At 37.5% G+C, this 21,497-nt stretch overlaps 2 protein-coding genes across 3 annotated transcripts in view; one reads left to right on the top strand and one right to left on the bottom strand.

Moving 5' to 3' along the window:
- Nucleotides 1–21,497, bottom strand: part of LOC127425109 (uncharacterized) — a 208,104-nt gene that overhangs the window by 88,745 nt on the left and 97,862 nt on the right. The gene's annotated exons all lie outside the window — the stretch shown is intronic.
- The window catches only part of LOC127425089 (A-kinase anchor protein 9-like), a 141,192-nt gene that overhangs the window by 57,090 nt on the left and 62,605 nt on the right, over nucleotides 1–21,497 (top strand). For both annotated transcript variants that reach the window (XM_051670732.1, XM_051670731.1), the window contains 8 exons: nucleotides 302–532; nucleotides 1,618–1,827; nucleotides 5,583–5,975; nucleotides 7,260–7,352; nucleotides 7,788–7,897; nucleotides 10,126–10,325; nucleotides 11,043–11,272; nucleotides 18,515–18,677. In XM_051670732.1, coding sequence (XP_051526692.1) covers nucleotides 302–532; nucleotides 1,618–1,827; nucleotides 5,583–5,975; nucleotides 7,260–7,352; nucleotides 7,788–7,897; nucleotides 10,126–10,325; nucleotides 11,043–11,272; nucleotides 18,515–18,677 — 1,630 coding nt within the window. The remainder of the gene's footprint in view (nucleotides 1–301; nucleotides 533–1,617; nucleotides 1,828–5,582; nucleotides 5,976–7,259; nucleotides 7,353–7,787; nucleotides 7,898–10,125; nucleotides 10,326–11,042; nucleotides 11,273–18,514; nucleotides 18,678–21,497) is intronic.

The raw sequence follows: 21,497 nt of genomic DNA, 5'->3' as shown, positions 1-21,497 counted from the left end.
AGTATCACTCAAAAATATACAAACCTACTTGATGGGATGGAATAAAGGCACAGAAGCAAGAGATGCGAGGACATAAAAAGAGTGATCATTTTGTATTCAGAGAGACAAAAAAAAAGAGCTTTTGAATCTCTGTGTGGAGAAAACAAGAGCTCAGTTTATATCACACTGTCAACCGAGAGACACGATTCTGTCTCTGTTTCTCACACACACAGTCCTCTGTGAGCTTGAAACTGACTCCACCCCCTCTCTTTCTTCTCCTCTTTCTTTAACACTTTCTTTCCCATAATCTCTCTTGTGTCAGGACGAGGAGTCTCTCTCTATAGATGCTGAAGAAGAGCTGGTGTCTGCAGGTCTGTGGCGTGAGCTGCAGGCAGTGCAGGAGGCCCCGTATGAGAGCTCGTGTGAAGAGGTGACTGATCTGGATGTAGAGAGAGTGAGAGACGCTCAGATCAGATCTCATCCAGAGGAAACACATCTCACACACTTACAGGAGAAACATCATCAAGAGCTGCTGGTGCAGGAGATCGCCAAGGTGATTTTAAAGAGATTTTCACTGGACTTCAGAAGAACTTGTCATATACACCTGGAATTTACTCATTTAAGCTGAAAAATGTCTTCGTAGGGTTTTACCGTAGTTTTACCTCTTTTTATTTTAGTCAGAAAACCTTTGGAAAATTGACTCTTTGGAAATTCGGCATATTCTCAGCTTCATGCCTTTTTGAATTCATGGCTTCATGATTTTAAAATGTAAAGATTTATCTTGGAATCACAGGGATTATAAAATTTTGTCTTGAATTCATGAATTTAAAATTTTGTCTTTAATTTAAAGATTTATGATTTTAAAATTTGACTTGAATTCACAGTCACGATTTTAAATGTTGAAAAATTATCTAATTCATGGCTTTATTATTTTACATTTTTAAGTTTTGCCTTGAAATCACAGATTGAGGATTATAGAATTTTTGCCTTAAATTCATGGATTTTAAAATTTGTCTTTAATTCAGAGATTCATGATTTTAAAATTTGACTTGAATTCACGGATATACGATTTTAAATGTTTTTGTTATTATTATTATTTTATTTTTTTCCTTTTTCTCCCAATTTGGAATGCCCAATTCCCAATGCGCTCTAAGTCCTCGTGGTGGTGTAGTGACTCGCCTCAATCCGGGTGGTGGAGGACGAATCTCAGTTGCCTCCGCGTCTGAGACTGTCAATCCACGCATCTTATCACGTGGCTTGTTGAGCGCGTTGCCACGGAGACAGCGTGTGTGGAGGCTTCACGCCATCCACCGTGGCAACCACGCTCAACTCACCACGCGCCCCACTGAGAATGAACCACATTATAGCGACCACGAGGAGGTTACACCATGTGACTCTACCCTCCCTAGCAACCGGCCAATTTGGTTGCTTAGGAGACCTGGCTGGAGTCACTCAGCACGCCCTAGATTCAAACTCACGACTCCAGGTGTGATAGTCAACATCTTTACTCGCTGAGATACCCAGACCCCCCACGATTTTAAATGTTGAACAATTGTCTAATTCATGGCTTTATGATTTAAAAATGCTAAATGTCGTCATGAATTGTCAGCTTGATGATTTTGTGTTTTTGTATGTCAGGTGATTGTTCAGATATCAGTTGAATTCGCTCAACAGACTGAACTAAGCCGCATCAGTAAACGGACCCGAGAGACGAGCACAGCCGTACAGACTGACGACACTGAAGAAGAAATGAGGAGAGAGTCTGAGAGGAGCATGAGTCGAGAGGAGAGAGTTACTGATGATTGGTCTGATTCTGTTACCGTGATGAAATCACAGAGATGCCCACAGGTGAGTTTACAGTACGGAGGCTCATGTGGGTCATAGAATAAATCATTTGCTGAGTTTTAAAACACTGTGCTTTATGGATTATATTTGTTTTTATTGTTAGGATTCAGAACGGGGTCATCATGCATCTATTTTAATTTAATGTGTGTTATATAGAGCTGTATAGACAGCATGGGTTTCAGTATTAAAGCTAGTACTCAAAGCTCTGATTCATTTTGTGACTGTAACAAGATCAGTGCATGAAGAAGACCTGTGTGTGTGTGTGTGTGTGTGTGGATCATCTCTGTCATTTTGTAGCATTGAATCCCTCTCAACTCACATTTACTGCATGAACACACACACACACACACACACACACACTCATACACACAATTTTGTTCCAGCGTGTTTTTGACGAGATGAGACTGAGCACATTATTTAACTGCTGAAGACTCAACTATAAAACACTTGACAGATTATTGTGATTCAAATTCATATAAAGATTAAATAAATGAGTCTTCAACTTCCCTGTAGAGCAGATATAAGGAGCTTTGAAGATCTGCAGGGATGTTAATGGCATGAGGGCTATGTATAGTTATTATTACGGTAATACTTTTATTGTAATAATCAATGTTTTTATTGATTATTGTGTTTTTCAAAGTGATTCCTCACATTTAACACAACCTTTGCTTAGAGATGCACCAATATAGGATATATTTTGCTGAGAAATGCACTTTTTATGAATTTAAAAATAGACTTTTGTCTGATACAGTATATTGGCTGATATTATAACTATACTGTTTTGTCTGTTTTAAAATCACATGATTTAAAACCCTTAAACTCAGGTCCAAAGGGGGGAGCTATATTGCGGAAAAAGTTTACGCTTAAAACGTTAAAGTGTCCGTATACATAAGCGTGAAAAAAGTTTACACTTAAAACGTTAAAGTCTCCGTATACATAAGCGCGAATAAAGTTTACGCTTAAAACGTTAAAGTCTCCGTATACATAAGCGCGAATAAAGTTTACGCTTAAAACGTTAAAGTGTCCGTATACATAAGCGTGAAAAAAGTTTACACTTAAAAGGTTAAAGTGTCCGTATACATAAGCGTGAAAAAAGTTTACACTTAAAAGGTTAAAGTGTCCGTATACATAAGCGCGAAAAAAGTTTACACTTAAAAGGTTAAAGTGTCCGTATACATAAGCGCGAAAAAAGTTTACGCTTAAAACGTTAAAGTGTCCGTATACATAAGCGTGAAAAAAGTTTACACTTAAAAGGTTAAAGTGTCCGTATACATAAGCGCGAAAAAGTTTACACTTAAAAGGTTAAAGTGTCCGTATACATAAGCGCGAAAAAAGTTTACGCTTAAAACGTTAAAGTGTCCGTATACATAAGCGTGAAAAAAGTTTACACTTAAAAGGTTAAAGTGTCCGTATACATAAGCGCGAAAAAAGTTTACACTTAAAAGGTTAAAATGTCCGTATACATAAGCATGAAAAAAGTTTACGCTTAAAACGTTAAAGTCTTTGTATGCATAAGCGTGAAAAAAGTTTACGCTTAAAAGGTTATTGTGTCCGTATACATAAACGTGAAAAAAGTTTACAGTTAAAACGTTAATGTCTCCGTATACATAAGCACGAAAAAGTTTACGCTTAAAACGTTAAAGTCTCTGTATACATAAGCGCGAAAAACGTTTACGCTTAAAATGTTAAAGTATCCGTGTACATAAGCATGAAAAAAGTTTACGCTTAAAACTTTAAAGTCTCCGTATACATAAGCGTGAAAAAAGTTTACACTTAAAAGGTTAAAGTGTCCGTATACATAAGCGCGGAAAAAGTTTACGCTTGAAACGTTAAAGTCTCCGTATACATAAGCACGAAAAAAGTTTACGCTTAAAAGGTTAAAGTGTCCATATACATAAGCGCGGAAAACATTTACACTTGAAACGTTAAAGTCTCCGTATACATAAGCGCGAAAAAAGTTTACGCTTAAAAGGTTAAAGTGTCCGTATACATAAGTGTGAAAAAGGTTTACGCTTAAAACGTTAAAGTGTCCATATACATAAGCATGAAAAAAGTTTACTTTTAAAACGTTAAAGTGTCCGTATACATAAGCGTGAAAAAGGTTTACGCTTAAAATGTTAAAGTGTCCGTATACATAAGCACGAAAAAAGTTTACTCTTAAAACGTTAAAGTGTCCGTATACATAAGCGCGGATAAAGTTTACGCTTGAAACGTTAAAGTCTCTGTATACATAAGCGCGAAAAAAGTTTACGCTTAAAACGTCATAGTTTCCGTATACATAAGTGCGAAACAAATTTACGCTTAAAAGGTTAAAGTGTCCATATACATAAGCACGAAAAAGTTTACGCTTAAAAGGTTAAAGTGTCCGTATACATAAGCACGAAAAAAGTTTACGCTTAAAAGGTTAAAGTTTCCATATACATAAGCGCGAACGTTAAGTTAGGCATATGAGGTATCATTTGAAAGCTTAGAATCTGAACTTTTTGTAGAACACTATCACTTCTGCATTTATGTTACTTAAAATAACAAAATAAGGCCTCAAAACATTTGCGTTGAACATTAGCGCCCCCCAGAGGTAATGGGGTAGAAATATTTATATGAAAATAAAAGTTCTTCACATAGCACATAAATGGACAAGACATATATAAAATATATAAAAGCTCTCATTCTCAGAAATATGACTGTACAGTTAATTGTCGAATGAAAGATAGTTCGTAAAATCTTCAAAAGAAATCACAAAGTGAAATATGATTTCTGTAAGTCATCAAATACAATTAGGCTCCGATAACTGCTGCTGAAAGCCCCAAATAGGTAAAAACTTTATATCTGTTTTTACCATGTAAAAAGCTTGTGTGAATAATCTAATGTTATATCTTAGATGTCAAGAACAAAATATGCTATCCAGCAGGAAAAGCATACTAAACAAATCATCAGAATAATATGTTTTATTAATATGTATTGATGATAAAATTGTATATATCATCACAAAAGGGAGGATCTCAGCTTTCTAATGACACCTAGATTGAGCTTCTAGTCCACTCAGAGGCCGAAATATTCAATGAAATAACGAGGGTGGTGCTTGAACTGAAAATTAGACTGAATGTCTATGGACGAGCACATCTGTGAGGGATAAAATGAGTTATAGCGCCACAGACATTTCAGATCTGTGTATTGTGATGGAATGTGATAGAGAAAAAAATATTTTTTCTAGTGCTTTCTGCCATCTAGTGGAATAAAATTAGACTTTTCAAAGTGAGGTAGAGTGAACAGAACCAGAATTACATGTTTTTTTTAAATAATTTTTTATTAATTATGTTTATCATAAGATTATAAACACATACAATATTATATATAAATATTTGGAGTCTTTTTTTATTTAGGTGTTTCTCTTAAAAATGAGACCCAATTTTTGCAATAAGTCCACAATATGTGTGAATAGCTTTAAAAATTTTAGCGTGAAAAATTGTGGGCGGCAGCCAAAACATGCACCAGAGTTTATTAAGTGAAATCAGACATCAAAACATTAAAATGCTCAGTAGAAAAGATGGAGAAGCATTTAATACTTTTGAGAAAAAATAAATGAATAAAATAAACCTTGGAATTATTTATCAGACCATTCCTGGTCAACATAAAATCAAATACTGGCCCATTGTGATCTGGACTCTCTGATGCTGCATGAAAACACACTTCATTTTCTAGCAGTTTTGAGTCGTGAGCTGGTAAAGATCGATTTAACACTGACTCCACTGACTCCACAGTCTTCTGATGAAGAACACACCTTCAAAACTGAAGAAGAAACACATGAGGATGGAGATGATGATGATGAAGAAAGTGAAATCATCCCATCAGAGACACAGTTTGATGAAGATGATAGTGAGAAGTGTAAAGAAGAGCAGGAGGACCGAGAGATCCCACCAGAGCTGCCTGATGATGATGATGATGATGATGATGATGATGAAGATGAAGATGAAGATCAGCGTGGAGTCATGCTATCAGAGGAGTTTCATTCAGAGCTCATTCAGCAGGAAGAGGAACACACTCGTGTGCTGGAGGAGCTCAGATATTCACACACACAACAGATGGAGGTTTACCTGGAGCAGAACACACACCTCATCGCACAGATACACACACTCAACCAACAGCTGCTGCAGGTGTGATGTTACCTGTGTGTGTGTGTGTCTGATCTGAGGGGAGTGTATTACTCTTCCTCTTTACCTGTGTGTGTCTCTCTCTCTCTCTTTCTCTCTCACACACACACGCACACACACATTGATTTTATGTTTTTAAAGAATCGTTATTAACAGCGACTTTTAGTCCAGGACTGGGATTACAAACAACATGAAACCACAGTCACATATGAATCAGTCCACCAAACATTTTCCCAGTAGCGTTGTGGAGTGTCAAGGTGGTCTTTGGGAAACTTCAGGTGTGCAGCAATGTTTATGTTGGAAAGCAGCAGCTTCCTTCATGATGTCCTGCCATGGACGCCATACCTGTTTAATGTTTTCTGTATAGTAGACTCATGAACAGAGATGTTAACCTGTTCCAATGATTCCTTCAAGTCTTTATCTGTCACTCTAGGGTTCTTTTTTAATCTCATTGAGAATTCTGTGGTGTGCCCTTTGAGTCATCTTGACTGGACGGCCACTTCTAGTGAGAGTACCTATAGTACTAAATCATCTCCATTTATAGACAGTTTGTCTAACTGTGGACAGAAGAATATCTAAGATCTTCGAGATAACTTTGTAAATCTTTCCAGCTTTATGCAAAGCAGCAATTGCGAGGCATGGTCCACGTCAGCAGATGCTTCTTGTGAATAGCAAACTCAAAATGTTTGAGTGCTTTTTATAAGTCAAAGTAGCACTAACCCACATCTCCAATCTCGTTTCATTAATTGGATGCCAGGTTTGCCAACTCTTGACTCTAATTAGCTTTTGTTGATGTGGTTGGCCTATGGGGTTCACATACTTTTTCCAACCTACACTGTGAATGATGTTTTCAATGTACAAGAAAAATACAACAGTTTGTGTGTTATTTGTTACAACAGATTGTTTGTTCATTATTGTAATGGATGGAATACATGGAATTTGTACAATTTTCAACTGCAAAAATGTGACCAAAATGACAAAAAATAATGATCAAATAAATTTTGCAATATTCATATTTTGTATTGAAATTCAACCAAATTAATCAGAGTTGAATAGAGAGCTTGTGAATCAGAATTGAATCAAGAAACCTGTATCAATACCCAGTGCTGATCACGACACATTTGACTATCGTAATGTGTTGTATGTCTGTTTAGATGTTCACTTTTCAGTTTTTCAGCTCTGCATGATGTCATTGTGTATTTGCAGTGATCTCTCTACAGCTCTACAGCTCAATGTCATATGTGTAATATGTGAGTGTGATTTTGTATCTGTGTGTGTGTGAAACAGAGAGAAGAGGAGCTGCAGCAGATGAAGAGTGAGACACAGAGAGATCAACAATCATATCCTTGCATGCAAAACAGCAGCACACAGACAGAGCAGGTAATGTCAACAGTAAAGTCTCTCTAGCGACAGACTCCGCCCTCAATTTATAAAGTATATACTGTGTAGTATACTGTAAACACAACACTAATGTTGCATTCTGAACACAGTCTTAATTTGTATATAAAAACTTGACTGTTCCTTTCTGGCTCATTTGCACTTCCTCCTCTGTGCCATGAGGTGGCATCTGTCTCCAAAGCAACTGTTGCCTCAGGTGCAGTTGTTACTATGACACTGTTCTTGTGTGTTTGGATAAGACTGTGTGTGTGTGTGTGTGTGTGTGTGTGTGTGTCCGGTAGCTGCAGCGCTTTCCTGACTGTCAAACAGCAAACACATCTGAATTAAAAACATTGTTTTACATGAGTTTACAGTGACTGAAATAACATGACAGGCTTATTATCTGCTGTTTCTCTGCTGCCTGTGCATAAACTACAGAAGAGAAAGGAAGAGGAGGTGATGAAGGGCAGAGGTCATGAAACAACTGTGACATCACAGTCACCTGCACAAGATCCAGAGCTCTCATCTGATGTCATCACTACAGAGAGGTGAGACAATAATGATAATTTCAGATAGATAGACAGACATACAGGTAGACAGACAGACTGATACATTGGAAAATAGACAGACAGACATACAGACGGATAGATAGACAGACAGGCAGATAAATAGGAAGATAGACAGACAGATAGATGGGTAGAAAAACAGACAAACAGACAGACAGACAGACAGCCATGCAGACAGACGGATAGATAGAGAGACATACAGACAGACGGATAAATAGACAGAGAGACAGATAAATAGGATGATAGACATGGGTAGAAAAACAGACAGATAGACAGACAGACAGACAGACAGACAGACAGATGGATAGATAGACAGACATACAGACAGATAGACAGACAGACAGACATACAGACAGATGGATAGATAGACAGACATACAGACAGACAGATAAATAGACAGACAGACAGATAAATAGGATGATAGACATACAGACAGACAGATAGATAGACAGACAGACAAATACACAGACAGACAGACGTACAGACAGACAGATACATAGGATGATAGACAGATAGACAGACAGATGGGTAGAAAAACCGACAGATAGACATACAGATAGAATGACTGACATACAGGTAGATAGACAGGTAGACAGTCAGATACATATGAATATATACAGACAGACAGATGGGTAGAAAGACAAATAAACTGACAGACAAATAGGAAGATAGACAGACAGACAGATGGGTAGAAAAACAGACAAACAGACTGACAGATAGATAGACAGACAGATGGATAGATGGACAGACAGACAGATACATAGGAAGATAGACAGATGGGTAGAAAAACAGACAGACAGATAGACAGACATACAGATAGAAAGACGGACAGACATATAGGTAGATAGACAGGTAGACAGACAGATACATAGGAAGATAGATAGACAGACAGACAGATGGGTAGAAAGACAAACAAACTGATAGATAGATAGATATACAGACAGACAGATGGATATACAGACAGACGGATAGATAGACAGACAGACAGACAGATGGGTAGAATGACAGACAAACTGAGACAGATGGATAGAAAGATAGACAGACGGATGGGTAGAAAGTCAGACAAACAGATAGATAGATAGACAGACGGACAGACATACAGGTAGATAGATGGATAGACCGATAGACGAGATGGACAGGTAAACAGACAAATACATAGGAAGATAGACAGACAGACAGATGGGTAAAATGACAGACAAACTGCTGGACAGACAGACAGATATAAATATAGACAGACAGGCAGATGGATAGATAGACAGGCAAATGGATGGATAGATAGACAGATGGATTTAAAGGTAGACAGACAGATAGATAGACAGACAAATACACAGACAGACAGACAGACAGATAGATAGATAGATAGACAGACAGACCTAGGTAGATAGATCATCTAGGTAGATAGATGGATAGACAGATAGACAGGCAGACAGACAGACACACACAGATGGATAGATAGACAGATGGATAGAAAGACAGACAGACAGATAGATAGACAGACGCATGGACAGACAGGCAGACAAAAAGACTCATAAAGAAATAGATAGATATAAATCTGTCAGTGTAACAGTCAATTCCATAGATAGACAGATAGATAGACAGGTAGACAGACAAATACATAGGAAGATAGACAGATGGGTAGAAAGACAGACAAACAGACAGATAGATAGATAGACAGACAGACAGACAGGTAGATAGATAGATAGACAGACAGACATACAGGTAGATAGATGGATAGACAAGATAGACAGACAGACAGACAGATAGATAGACAGGCAAATGGATGGATAGATAGACAGATGGATAGATAGACAGGTAGACAGACAAATGCATAGGAAGATAGAAAGACAGATGGGTAGAAAGACAGGCAAACAGATAGATAGACAGACAGACAGACAGATTGACAGAAGATAGAAAGATAGAGAGATGGATAGAAAGAGAGACAGATGGATAGAAAGACAGACAGACAGACAGGTAGATAGACTGGTAGACAGACAGATACATAGGAAGATAGACAGACAGACAGACAGATGGTAGAAAGATAGACAGACAGATAGAAAGATAGACAGACATACAGGTAGATAGATGGATAGACAGATAGATGAGATAGATAGACAGACGCATGGACAGACAGGCAGACAATAGATAGATATAAATATGTCAATGGAACTGTCAATATGTTTAATTGTGTCTGTTTTCTGTCTGTCTTTCAGGGATTTGTTGCGAAAGGCGAACCGTCGCTTGCGTCAGGTGTTGATTGATGTTTTGAAGACGACAGCAGCGGCAGAGGAAACTATCGGCCGTCACGTAGAGGGAATCCTGGAGTCCAGCAAGAGTCAGCTGAGAGCTACCTGGAAGAAGATCCCAACTGAGGGATTCAAACCATACACACTTACACCAGGACCTGCAGGAGGTTAGACGTGCTTCAACACACAGTTAAAAGAGAGCAGATTTAGCAGAGAGCCGTGTAATTATTGAGGACATTATTAACCAGAGATTCCAAAGAAGGAAGTGTTATTTAACTGTTCAGCCAGCAGAGCCAATAGTGAAGCTGATGAGTCAATAACAGATGACAGGATGTTTTTTTATGTTTTGATCTGCTCTTGGAGGAGCCGCTCTCGATCCTGTCTGTCTTGTTTGTCCTTTTCTATTGTCTCTCTTTCTTTCCATAGAGATGTTCTGTGTACTGTTGAGCTGATGTCATGTGACTATGGGTGTGTTATGTGATGTGAAAGTTAAATGTTGTGCTCTGAATATCTCATATCATGTGTTTAGCTTGCTTTGAGCTTGGATGGAAGATGAGACAGACACACTAACCCTAACTCAACACACAAAGGATTCTGAACGAAACTAAACAGCACATAATATTTCAGATCCCATGAGTTCACCTGTTCTGCAGTGCTTCATTAAGTCTTCATCCACTGTAAATCACATCAGTCTTATTTTCAAAACAACAAACGCTTCACTTGGTAGAATGTTTAGTAGTTGTGTTTGCTAAATCAAGCATCACTATTACTATTGTGCACAGAAAAAGATCAAAGACAGTGACGTTAATTCAAGTCATTATTGTTGTTTTAATGACACAGTCCTTCATCAGTGACCCAGTGAATCTCTTTTGTCCTGTACACAGACGCGTCCTCTGAGAGTTTCCATGGCAGTGAGATGGGCGCTGACATCAGCGTGTTTTCAGGGGAGACTGATGAAGGACTGGAGATGTCGCAGAAGATCCCGGGGGTGGAGCTACAGCTGCAGGAGGTGGAGCTTCAGCTGGAGAGGGAGGAGTATCTGATGAGCATCAGCACACGACTGCAGAACGCCGTGGAGAAACTGCTCATCACCATCACCGAGACATCCACACAGGTATGGCAAGAGTAGAAGGACAAATTAAACATTTCACAAGTCTACAGTCCAAGTGTCCACTTGCTTTTCACAGACATTATATTGAGGTTCATATATGGGAGTTTCTTCAAACTTCAGGCACTTTCATGTCCCAGATATGTATGTTTATTTAGACGAACAGATTTCAACATTTTCCTTTTTGTTATGTGAAGGCCTCATTAAAACTGACTTTGAAACTTTTTAGTTTTGTAGTACTTTTCAAATGTCTTTTATGTATAGATTTGACTGTTTTAGTCTTGTCTCAGACCCAGACTTTCAATATTAAACTATGAAAATACATTATAAAAATCCAAATTATTACATGTTTAACCCTTTAAACTCATATGTGTCCACGAGAAAAAAAAATAATCGTCAAAATATTAATAACTACCGTTTTGATCAATTCAAAATAGGTGTCGTTTGAAAGCTTAGAAGCTCTACTTTACAATGCATGTTGACATTATGACCAAAATTGTGCTTTGAAATTTGCAGACAAATCAGAAGTGTTCAGTTTTGATAATTTTAAAAGAAATTGCACTGTACATATTATTGTAACCAGTAAAAACATCAAACTGATCAAATAGCCATGTGACATATGTTGATGGAAAGCTCTTAAAGAGTAGAATACAACCAGCATATTTGATTTACTCACAGACAAAAACATAGTGAGTAATAGCAAAGTGTATGTCTTAGACAATTATGTTGGTGTTGTTTGTATGCCACGTTTTGCGCTTATAACTTCACGAAATATAAACAGAACATAAAATGTCAGATACTATTACTTATAGGAGGTGATTATCTTTCAAACGAGTCCACACGCAAGATAATCAGATGTACAGATCATTAGATAATCCACATGAAGCACAATGTTACATATGACCACCAGGAGATGGCGCCAAATACATGACACAGACTCAATGATGACTCAAATGACACAGAATGAAACTCATTCTGTGAAATCTCATTACTAAAATCATGTCTGCATGCTATGCAAATCTTTAGTCGTGGTTTTGCGTGTGTAATTCGTTTTTATGTATAATTATTATGTTTTATTTGTTTGGAGATGTTTTTGGACACTAGGATAAATAATTTTTGTAATGTTATAACTTTAGATTGCTTTGTATCAACACAAAAATGTTCTAAGTTGCAGTTGAGAACAAAACTAAAGCAGTTTTTGTTTATTTTGGTTATGCCACTGAAACAGGAATTCTTTAAAAACACCCTCAGAGCTTAAAGGGTTAATGTGTAAATGTTTTTTTTTATATACATTTCGATGACCTCTCTCGTGAGACATCAGAGCTCACACTAATCCTCACAGGACACAAGTTCTGTATAGTGGGCAGGGCCATTCACTCTGGTTGCCCTTACATACCAACAGATTTGCATTATAATTTGGTCTCCATAGCAGCAGCTTACAACGCCCTTGTGTTCATCCATTGTACCATAAAACTGAGTGTGTGTGTGTGTGTGTGTGTGTGTGTGTGCACATGAGTTGGTGTAAAGTAAAAACTGTGTTTTCTAATATATTTATTTTTTAGAGTCTCTCTGTTCTTCTGTTCCTGATACAGATTAACATCTTGACTACAGAGTTCAGCTGTTTTATATCAATGTTGATATTGTCAGAGATAAAGTTTACATATTAAAGATTAGATTAAATGACATCCTGAACAACTTGAAATGTGAGGAAATATGAGATTTTGAAATGAAAACACAAAATTCTTCAGTCTTATGCTGACACGTTAAGTTTATGTGGGTGAATGTGAACAGTTCTGGGTCATATTTCACCTCAAAAGAAAAAAGAAAAAAAATCACAAAGAAAAAGAAGATTTTTTTTTTGCATTGTGACTATTTTTTTATGACACTTAAACATATTTACCCCCCAAATTCTTCAAAAAAATCTGATTGCAATTGCTGCAATTAAAACATTATATAATGCTAATATTTAAACTGTAAAGTATTTATACATCATGGTAGCATTTGTTTTATTGCCTTTAATTTATGCTGATTTAAATAAAAAAGTCAGGGTTTTTACAGTGTTTTTACTGTAATATACAAAAACAATGACTGCATTACAGTAATGAGAATCATATTAAAATTATCATTGAGAATAGAGGTCGACTGATAGTGGACTTTGCCAGTACCGTTAACTAAGGTGGTGTGAAAGACAGATAACCGATTAATCAGCCAATAATTCTTCAAATCAAAATATAGAATGTCAAAAAAATTTTATTCTTTCTTTACTATGGCAGGAAAAGATAAAGTGTCCACAATGAATAAAATCCCAGATGCCGTTTTTGTTCAATCAAAATCCCAATAACAACCAGAAAAATGAAGATTTGGTGCATAACGTGGGACATATATGTGTAAACAAGCCCGAAACACATCAGGGACTCTTATTCTGAAATGACAAAATGATAAAAACTATCAGGAACTATCAACATATATTTTTTACGATAACCGATAGTTTCAAAAAGCAACTATCGGCACCGATTAATCGGTAAAACCGATATACTGGTCTACCTCTAATTGAGAATAAAATCAATATATATAGAATGTAAAAAAAAAAAAAATATATATATATATATATATATATATATATATATATATATATATATATATATATATACATATATATACATGTTCTTTTTATATGGCGCACAAAGACAAAGAGTCCAAGATGAATAAAAATCCCAGATGCTGTTTTTGTTCAACCAAAATCCCAATAATAACCAGAAAAATAAAGATTTGGTACATAACGCGTGACTCATATGTGTAAGCAAGCCCAAAACACAACAGGGACTCTTATTCTGAAATGGAGAAATGATGAAAAAACTATCTTTGCCGATAACCAATAGTTCCAAAAAGCAACTATCGGGACTGATTAATGAGTAAAACCGATATATCGGTTTACCTCTAATTGAGAATAATGGGAATTACTCAGTAGTAAAATGTCCAGTAATGAAAATAAAATTGTTGCATGACTGTAAGGAGAATTGGTGAGGATTTGCTTAAATGTCATAAAAGTAATTTCACAGTGCTAAACTTAAATATAGGGTTCGATTTAATTATTGCAAAACTAATAATAATTCTGTTGGGGTGAAATGTGACCCTGGCATGTTTTCATGAGATTCAACCAAGCACTTTAAGCCATGCTGGTAATTAAGCCCATTATAAACACATATAAATCAAGTGTTTTGAGGTCAGTCAAAATATGATTCATTACTCAAAAAAATAAAAAAAAATAAAATAAATTTTAATTAACCTAAATTACCAAATTGGCAGTCATCTGAAGCAATTATGGGTGCTTAAGTGTTGAAGTAATTTTTAATAGTGGCTTAATGAAAGGGTGAGGGGTGTGGGATCTTCAAAGTTAATCGTGTAATGGCTTGTTTAGAAATGAAGGTTTACGTTAAGCTGGCGCGTAGGGGGAATTGTTGATCAATAATGTTTGTTTTTGGGAGCTATTAGATGAGTCGTTGAAGAGAATATAATTACTCAAATGGAATGAAATCGCCACATTCCACAGAATTAATTTGTTTTAGTGAGCTTTGAAGTGTCTTGTCTTTCATTATTTTGAGCTGGAATCCAGTCGGACTGGCTCAGTCAGGGTGCGGGAGGGTGTGCATGTTAAATCAACCTGTCTGCTCACCTGCAGCTTTTGAGACACGCCTTTTATGTCTACGTAAGCTGCACATGTCTTCAAACCAGGAAGTGCATGCTCACTACGGTGACTGAATGTTTTGAGAGAGAGAGAGAGAGAGAGAGATGATATCCCCCCCAGAGTTATGCTGTGGTCTGTTCTCACCCCCGGCTCCCTGTCAGGTCGAGCACTTAATGAGGCCCTGCGTTTTCCCAGTGGAGCGTTGCCACGGAGCCATGGAATTGTTAATGAGTTTCCAGCAGGACTAACTGAGTTCTAATCTGAGAGAGAGAGACACGACAGCAAGATCTGGTGGTTTTACAACTCCATCTTGAACTAGCTATCCTGTTTCAAACTGGTCTGGATTGGATTACATGCCACAGGTTGCACTTTTGAGGATTTAACCGAGATTGGCATCCCTCTTGAGCGACCTCTTCGCTGTTGTAGAAGGTGTTTTAAAAAGATTTGATCATTTATCTGACTGAACATGTGAGCCTCCCATGTGTTTACATGGAGAAGACACTTCCATAGAGACTGTTGCTGAGTGGTGTGATGGTAAACTCCCCCGACAGTTTATCTCTCATTCACGTTTGACAACAATGACTCTACTTTCTGCACAAATCTGCCTGGAAGCTGCTTAGCATCACAAGAGGAGAAGAAAACAGCTCCGCTATGGATTCTTATCGAACGTATTGGAATTCTCTAAGGGACGGCTGGGTGGAAAGCCAGGATCAGGATATTTACGAAGTGGAATCGCGCATCCCGTTACCGCGACCCTTCCCCCTCAGCAGTTTTCTCCATGAGAAGAACGCCGTGGTGGTGCAAACGCAGATTTCACATGTCAACCACCGAGCTAATGGTCATCTTCTCAAAGTTGTGTCAAAAATTTCCCTACCCACTCCTCCGTACACCGTAAGTGTGATCGGACCCATTCAGAGGTCACAGCGGTGTTTGTTGCTATCTGTATACATTATAATGTCATCGTTCTTGCTAGTGCATGTAGTATTTGAACTTTGGTGTTATAGATTGAGAATCATAGAGAAAGGTGCTTGTGAAGGTTTTACAGTGTTGAAGCAGTTTAGTGTCTATGTGTTTTAGATAAGAGTTTTACCACTTGCCACAGCTCACGACACTGTCAACACAAGCAACAGCTTTTGTACACGTTGACTCCGCTGTAATAAGATTCCTGGGTGTGTTTCTGTGTAAGAAGTGCTTTGTTTAAACTCTGGTAACTGGAGACCAATGACACTATTATATATTGATTGTAAAATCATGACTTTTAAAACGTTTCCTTTAGTTTCATTCTCTTTCACGTGAATTTTTAACCCCATAAAGACCATCAAACGCTCACAGGATATTAACTAATAATGTGCCAGATTTGTCTTGATAGTGTTACAACAGAAAAATATAATTGTGGTTTTTAATTTGTGTATTATAACAAGGTCTTCTGCTACCATACATGTGTGTAGTCTTACAAGAATTGATTTTAATATTTAATTGAAGTCTCAGTAAAGACTCATTATTATTAACAGAGATTTTACTGACCCTGTAGTGAAAGTGTATACATGAAGTAGAAACGCATAGAATCTGTGCACTTTTTCAATTTTTTTTGCATGTGATCGTGTCAAGTCAGTGTTATTTGTTTAGCGCTCTTCACAATACATCGTTTCAAAGCAGAAAATACTGCACTAGTACCTCCATTGAGAAAGACAAAGATGACTATGACAAGGAAAACTCCCTTATGAGGCAGGAAATGTGCAGGATTCTGTGGAATGGATTTAAACATGGGAAAATGTGTTAATATAATGTTCTGGACTCGATACAAGTTAAGCTCAATCAGCAGCATTTGTTACATACTGTCAATTATTATAGAAAATTATTTAGATTTGGAAAAAAGCAAAAATCGCGGTTGCAGTAAATGCAAGGGTTTGCTTAATTTTTCCATGTGTTTTTACGTCTTGCTCAAAGTCAAGTGCTCCAGTAATCTCTTTTGACTGCGAGTCAGTATGGACGCATTTGACACGTGCACTACGACTGTTATACTTTAGGACAGTCAACAGCAGTTGTGTGCGCTAACGATGCGCAAAGACACTACACGAGAAAAGCAGAAGTATATTTTGGATTTAAGTCATGCACATTTGAAGTACACAAACAGTTTGTAAACAGTGGTTATTTTTGCAAGTTTGTTCAGCTTTAACCATTTAAGCTCGAATAGGCCTGCTAGAAAAAAATAATCGTCAACATATGAACAACTACAGTCTTGACCAACACACAATAGCTATCGTTTGAAAGCTGAGAAGCTCTACTTTACAATGCATGTAGGCATTATGATCAAAACTGAATAAGTGCTTTGAAATTGGCATACAAATCAGAAGTTTTCCATTTTGTTCATGTATTTAAAAAAAAATCCACTGTATATATTATTGCAATCAGTAAAAACATCAAACTGATCAAATAGTCATGTGTCATATGTTGTTGGAAAGCTTTCAAAGAGTAGAATACAACCAGCCGATTTGTTTTACTCAGACTAAAATATAGCAAGTAACCTCTAAGTATATGTCTTTGATATGTTGCTTGTATGCCGCCTTTTCACTTTTAATTCGAGAAAAATAAACAGAACATAAAATATCACATAATATTACTTAGAGGAGGTGATTATCTTTCAAACGAGCCCAGACACAAGATAATCAGATGTATAGATCATTAGATAATCCACATGAAGCACAATGTTGCATATGACCACCAGGAGATGGCGCCAAATACATGACACAGACTCAATGATGACTCAAATGACACAGAATGAAACTCATTCTGTGAAATCTCATTACTAAAATCATGTCTGCATGCTATGCAAACCTTTAGTCATTGTTGTGTTTGCATGTGTAATTAGTTCTTATGTACAATTATTATGTTTTATTTGTTTGGAGATGTTTTTGGACACTATGATTAAATAATTTTTGTAAGGCTATAAAGTTTTTTATAAGTTTTGCAGAGACACCTTATTCACACCCAGAGATATATAATGTCAAATAAGAAAAATAAGAAAAAAAGTAAATTTATGGCTCAATTATTTGTGTGATTTTTTTTTTCAGCAGTTTCTTAGGCTGAGAGTCTCAGAATGTATCATAATCTATATAATTAAAAAATGTGAAATGTTTCTTTACAATGATACCAAACACTTGACCCTCCTTGTTTGTTTGTTTATACCGAGTTATAAGCCTTTAATTTTGGGGATGCCACTGAAGCAGGAAATCTTTAAAAACACCTTCAGATCTTAAAGGATTAAACAACTTTACAGCTCAAATAAATCAAAAATTTAACAGAATAATTAATGTAAGTACTTTTATAAAATTATAATCTTCACATTTCTGCCTTTAAACCCTCCAAAAATTTACCCCATTGACTTCCATTGTAAGTGTCTCACTGGAACACAGATTTGTGCTTTTTTTTTTTTTTTTTAAAGAAAAGGAGGGACGAGTCAAAATTAATATCTGGGGCAAGCATTACTATGCCACACATGTTGTTGATTGAGCTTGACTTTTATTGAACCCAGAATGATGTTTTAATGAATGTCTCTCTTTTAGCTGGAACATGCACACGTCACGCAGACGGAGTTGATGCGAGAGAAGTTCAGGCACAATGAGGAGATCGAGGAGCTCCTGCGCAGACAGGAAGAGCTGCAGGAGCATCTCAGTGAGGAGGGTCGAGCACGAGAACAACTGGCACTGGAGCTGCACAAGGCTGAAGGTGTGTGTTTGTGTGTTTGAGGATGTAAGGAGGATCTGTGTTGTCAGCATGTGAGTGTGCGAAAGAGGAGGGATGTGTTTACTTGAGGCACAAAGTGTATTTTATGTTTGTGTACATGTGTTGACAGTTACACCCAGAACTGCTGTGACTGCTGTCCGTCTCTACTGATGTCCTCAGTGCAAATAACTCTCCAGCCATGATTACCTGAAACAAACACACCTGCCTTGAACTCTACTGAGTTGTCTATATAGGCAGCTACTTTCCTAAAGAGCAGTTCACTGTCTGCATTATTTTTTACTGGTTGGTTTGTCATGTATACGTGCGACAGATGAATGACTTTGGCTGTTGTGTCAGAGACAATCAGTGACAGTGGTGGCTGGTATTTCACACAAACTGAGGCCATCATTATTCCTAGGTTGTCAGTTTTACGCTCTTATGTTTTATTTTTGTTAATAAGTGTAACTCTGTCACACTTATTAGCCACTTTGGCAGGTGGCCACAGCCGAATAAAATGTAATTGTATTCATCCCGAGTTCAGCGCCTTATAAGCACTAAATATGCCTCTTATAACATACTTGCGCATCTGCGCATGGCGAATAAAGCGTGCTATCGCACGAACCCATAGGACTTTCTTCCATACTGTTTTCGTTCAAATTCGTCATCTTTCATCTCAGTTGAGCAGCAAGGGCAGTTCTTTATTTGTTCGCTTTGGCGCCACCCTTTCATTCAACATTGTACATTCATTCAAAGTCATGCCAGCTACTACAAATGGCCAAGGTAAGCATGCTTACCAAAATGAGTTAGCCAGTCAGAAGCTCCCTCCTTCAGTCACGCTTTCTGATAGGCTAGATTTTAGTTTTGTGCCAACACGTTCAAGTTCACGTATCTAATGCGTTATTAAGTGCTAAAATGGATATCTAAACATTGGGTAAAACATCAATGACCTACGTGGACTTGACAAAGTTAATTTCAGTTAAATATCGAGAAAGCTAAGAAACTTAAACAAGCAGGCGACTTTTAAAAATCTGTGTCATTGATACTATGTCATTGTTTCTTGTTAGTCTGCGGCTATGAAGTATTGATCTGGCAATCATGACCTTCTTGTGCTCTGACTGTTTTATAGTTCTAATGTTAAGGGATGTAGACTGCTGTATCTATGTTACATTTGCATTGTGCATTTAGGTTAAGATTGTTGTCTTTGGGGGGCCTGGGTATCTCAGCGAGTATTGATGCTGACTTTCACCCCTGGAGTCACGAGTTCGAATCCAGGGCGTGCTGAGTGACTCCAGCCAGGTCTCCTAAGCAACCAAATTGGCCCGGTTGCTAGAGAGGGTAGAGTCACATGGGCTAACCTCCTCGTGGTCGCTATAACGTGATTGTCGCTCTCGGTGTGGGGTGTGGTGAGTTGTGCGTGGATGCCGCAGAGAATACCGTGAAGCCTCCACACGCACAAGGTCTCCACTGTAACGCGCTCAACAAGCCATGTGATAAGATGCGTGGATTGATGGTCTCAGACGTGGAGGCAACTGAGATTCATCCTCCACCACCCGGATTGAGGCGAGTCACTATGCCACCATGAGGATTTAGAGCGCACTGGGAATTGGGCGTTCCACATTGGAGAGAAAACGAAAAAAAAATTGTTGTCTTTGGTAGTCAGATTAGTTCATTGCTGCTGTCCATTCCAGTGTTTCTGAACTGTGGGAAGAGTGACGTGAGGACTACGATGTTGAAACTAGTAATCGGCAATGTATGTCAAAACAAGCTCTTCTGGCACTATGGTTCATTGTATGATTTAATGGACATAAACATGCTCGGCTCAATATATGACAATCTTTAATTTGTTTGATATGAGCAATATTGCTGTCCTGAATTTAAAACAATTTGGTCATGAAGTTTGCACTGTGACATAATTGTTTCCATTGATTGGAGAGTTCTAGGGCAACACTTTACATCTATAACGTTTCCGTGACATTACACACACCCACTGTATAATGTGTTTTGGGCACAGCGTTTAATAACGTGTATTAAAGATCTTTGATGCTTGCCAAGTCTCAAAGCCCATGGCACGTGCTTGCTCCATGCAGTTATTAACGGTGAAAGTTGTAGTTAAAGGTTTCTAAACGTGTTTTCATAACAAATACAGTTTATTTTTTTTAAAGACTATCTACATTAGCATAGCGACAGTAATGTGGAGTCAGCTGTGGTCTGACTTGTGCTTATGACCTTATAATAACAAAGCCACTTTAAAAAAAAAAAAAAAAATGGAAGAACAATGGTAAACTTTCATATGTATGGTTAAAAGGGGTTAAAATCTGGACTTCCATGGACAAATTATTGACAAAGTTTTCCTCCTGCTCTAACTGGCCATGTTTGCCTTCAGACATTATAAGAGATGACAGATCATTAGACGTGTGTCCTGCTTATTGTTGAAATAAAATGACCAAAACAAACGCATGCGGTCTCCAGTTAGTTTTATCACTTTTTGCGTGCAGGGGATTTTGGCTACTGAAAATTGCTGAGGGGCTAGTGATTTTGGAGTACCACTAGCCACAGTGGCCGGAGAGCCATAAAGTTAATGTCAAGCGCCGGCTATAGTGTGAGATTTGGTTGCACATGTGAGTGATTTAATTGCATTATAGAGGGTTGCACATAGAGTGAAAGATCGATCTTGAGATTTAACATTTGAGATTGTTCAAAAGATGGCGATGCATCGGATAATCAATGTTTTTACCCAACCCTAGTATCAACATTATCTCAGAGTTTCCCCACTCGTAATTACGACTTGAGGGGTTGTTCATGTGCAACTTCCGAGTGGGAAAC

Source organism: Myxocyprinus asiaticus, chromosome 34, assembly GCF_019703515.2.
Source record: "Myxocyprinus asiaticus isolate MX2 ecotype Aquarium Trade chromosome 34, UBuf_Myxa_2, whole genome shotgun sequence".
Lineage (NCBI taxonomy): Eukaryota > Metazoa > Chordata > Actinopteri > Cypriniformes > Catostomidae > Myxocyprinus > Myxocyprinus asiaticus.
The sequence above is the reverse complement of the archived record's forward strand: the minus strand, read 5'-3'. Positions and strand labels throughout refer to the sequence as shown.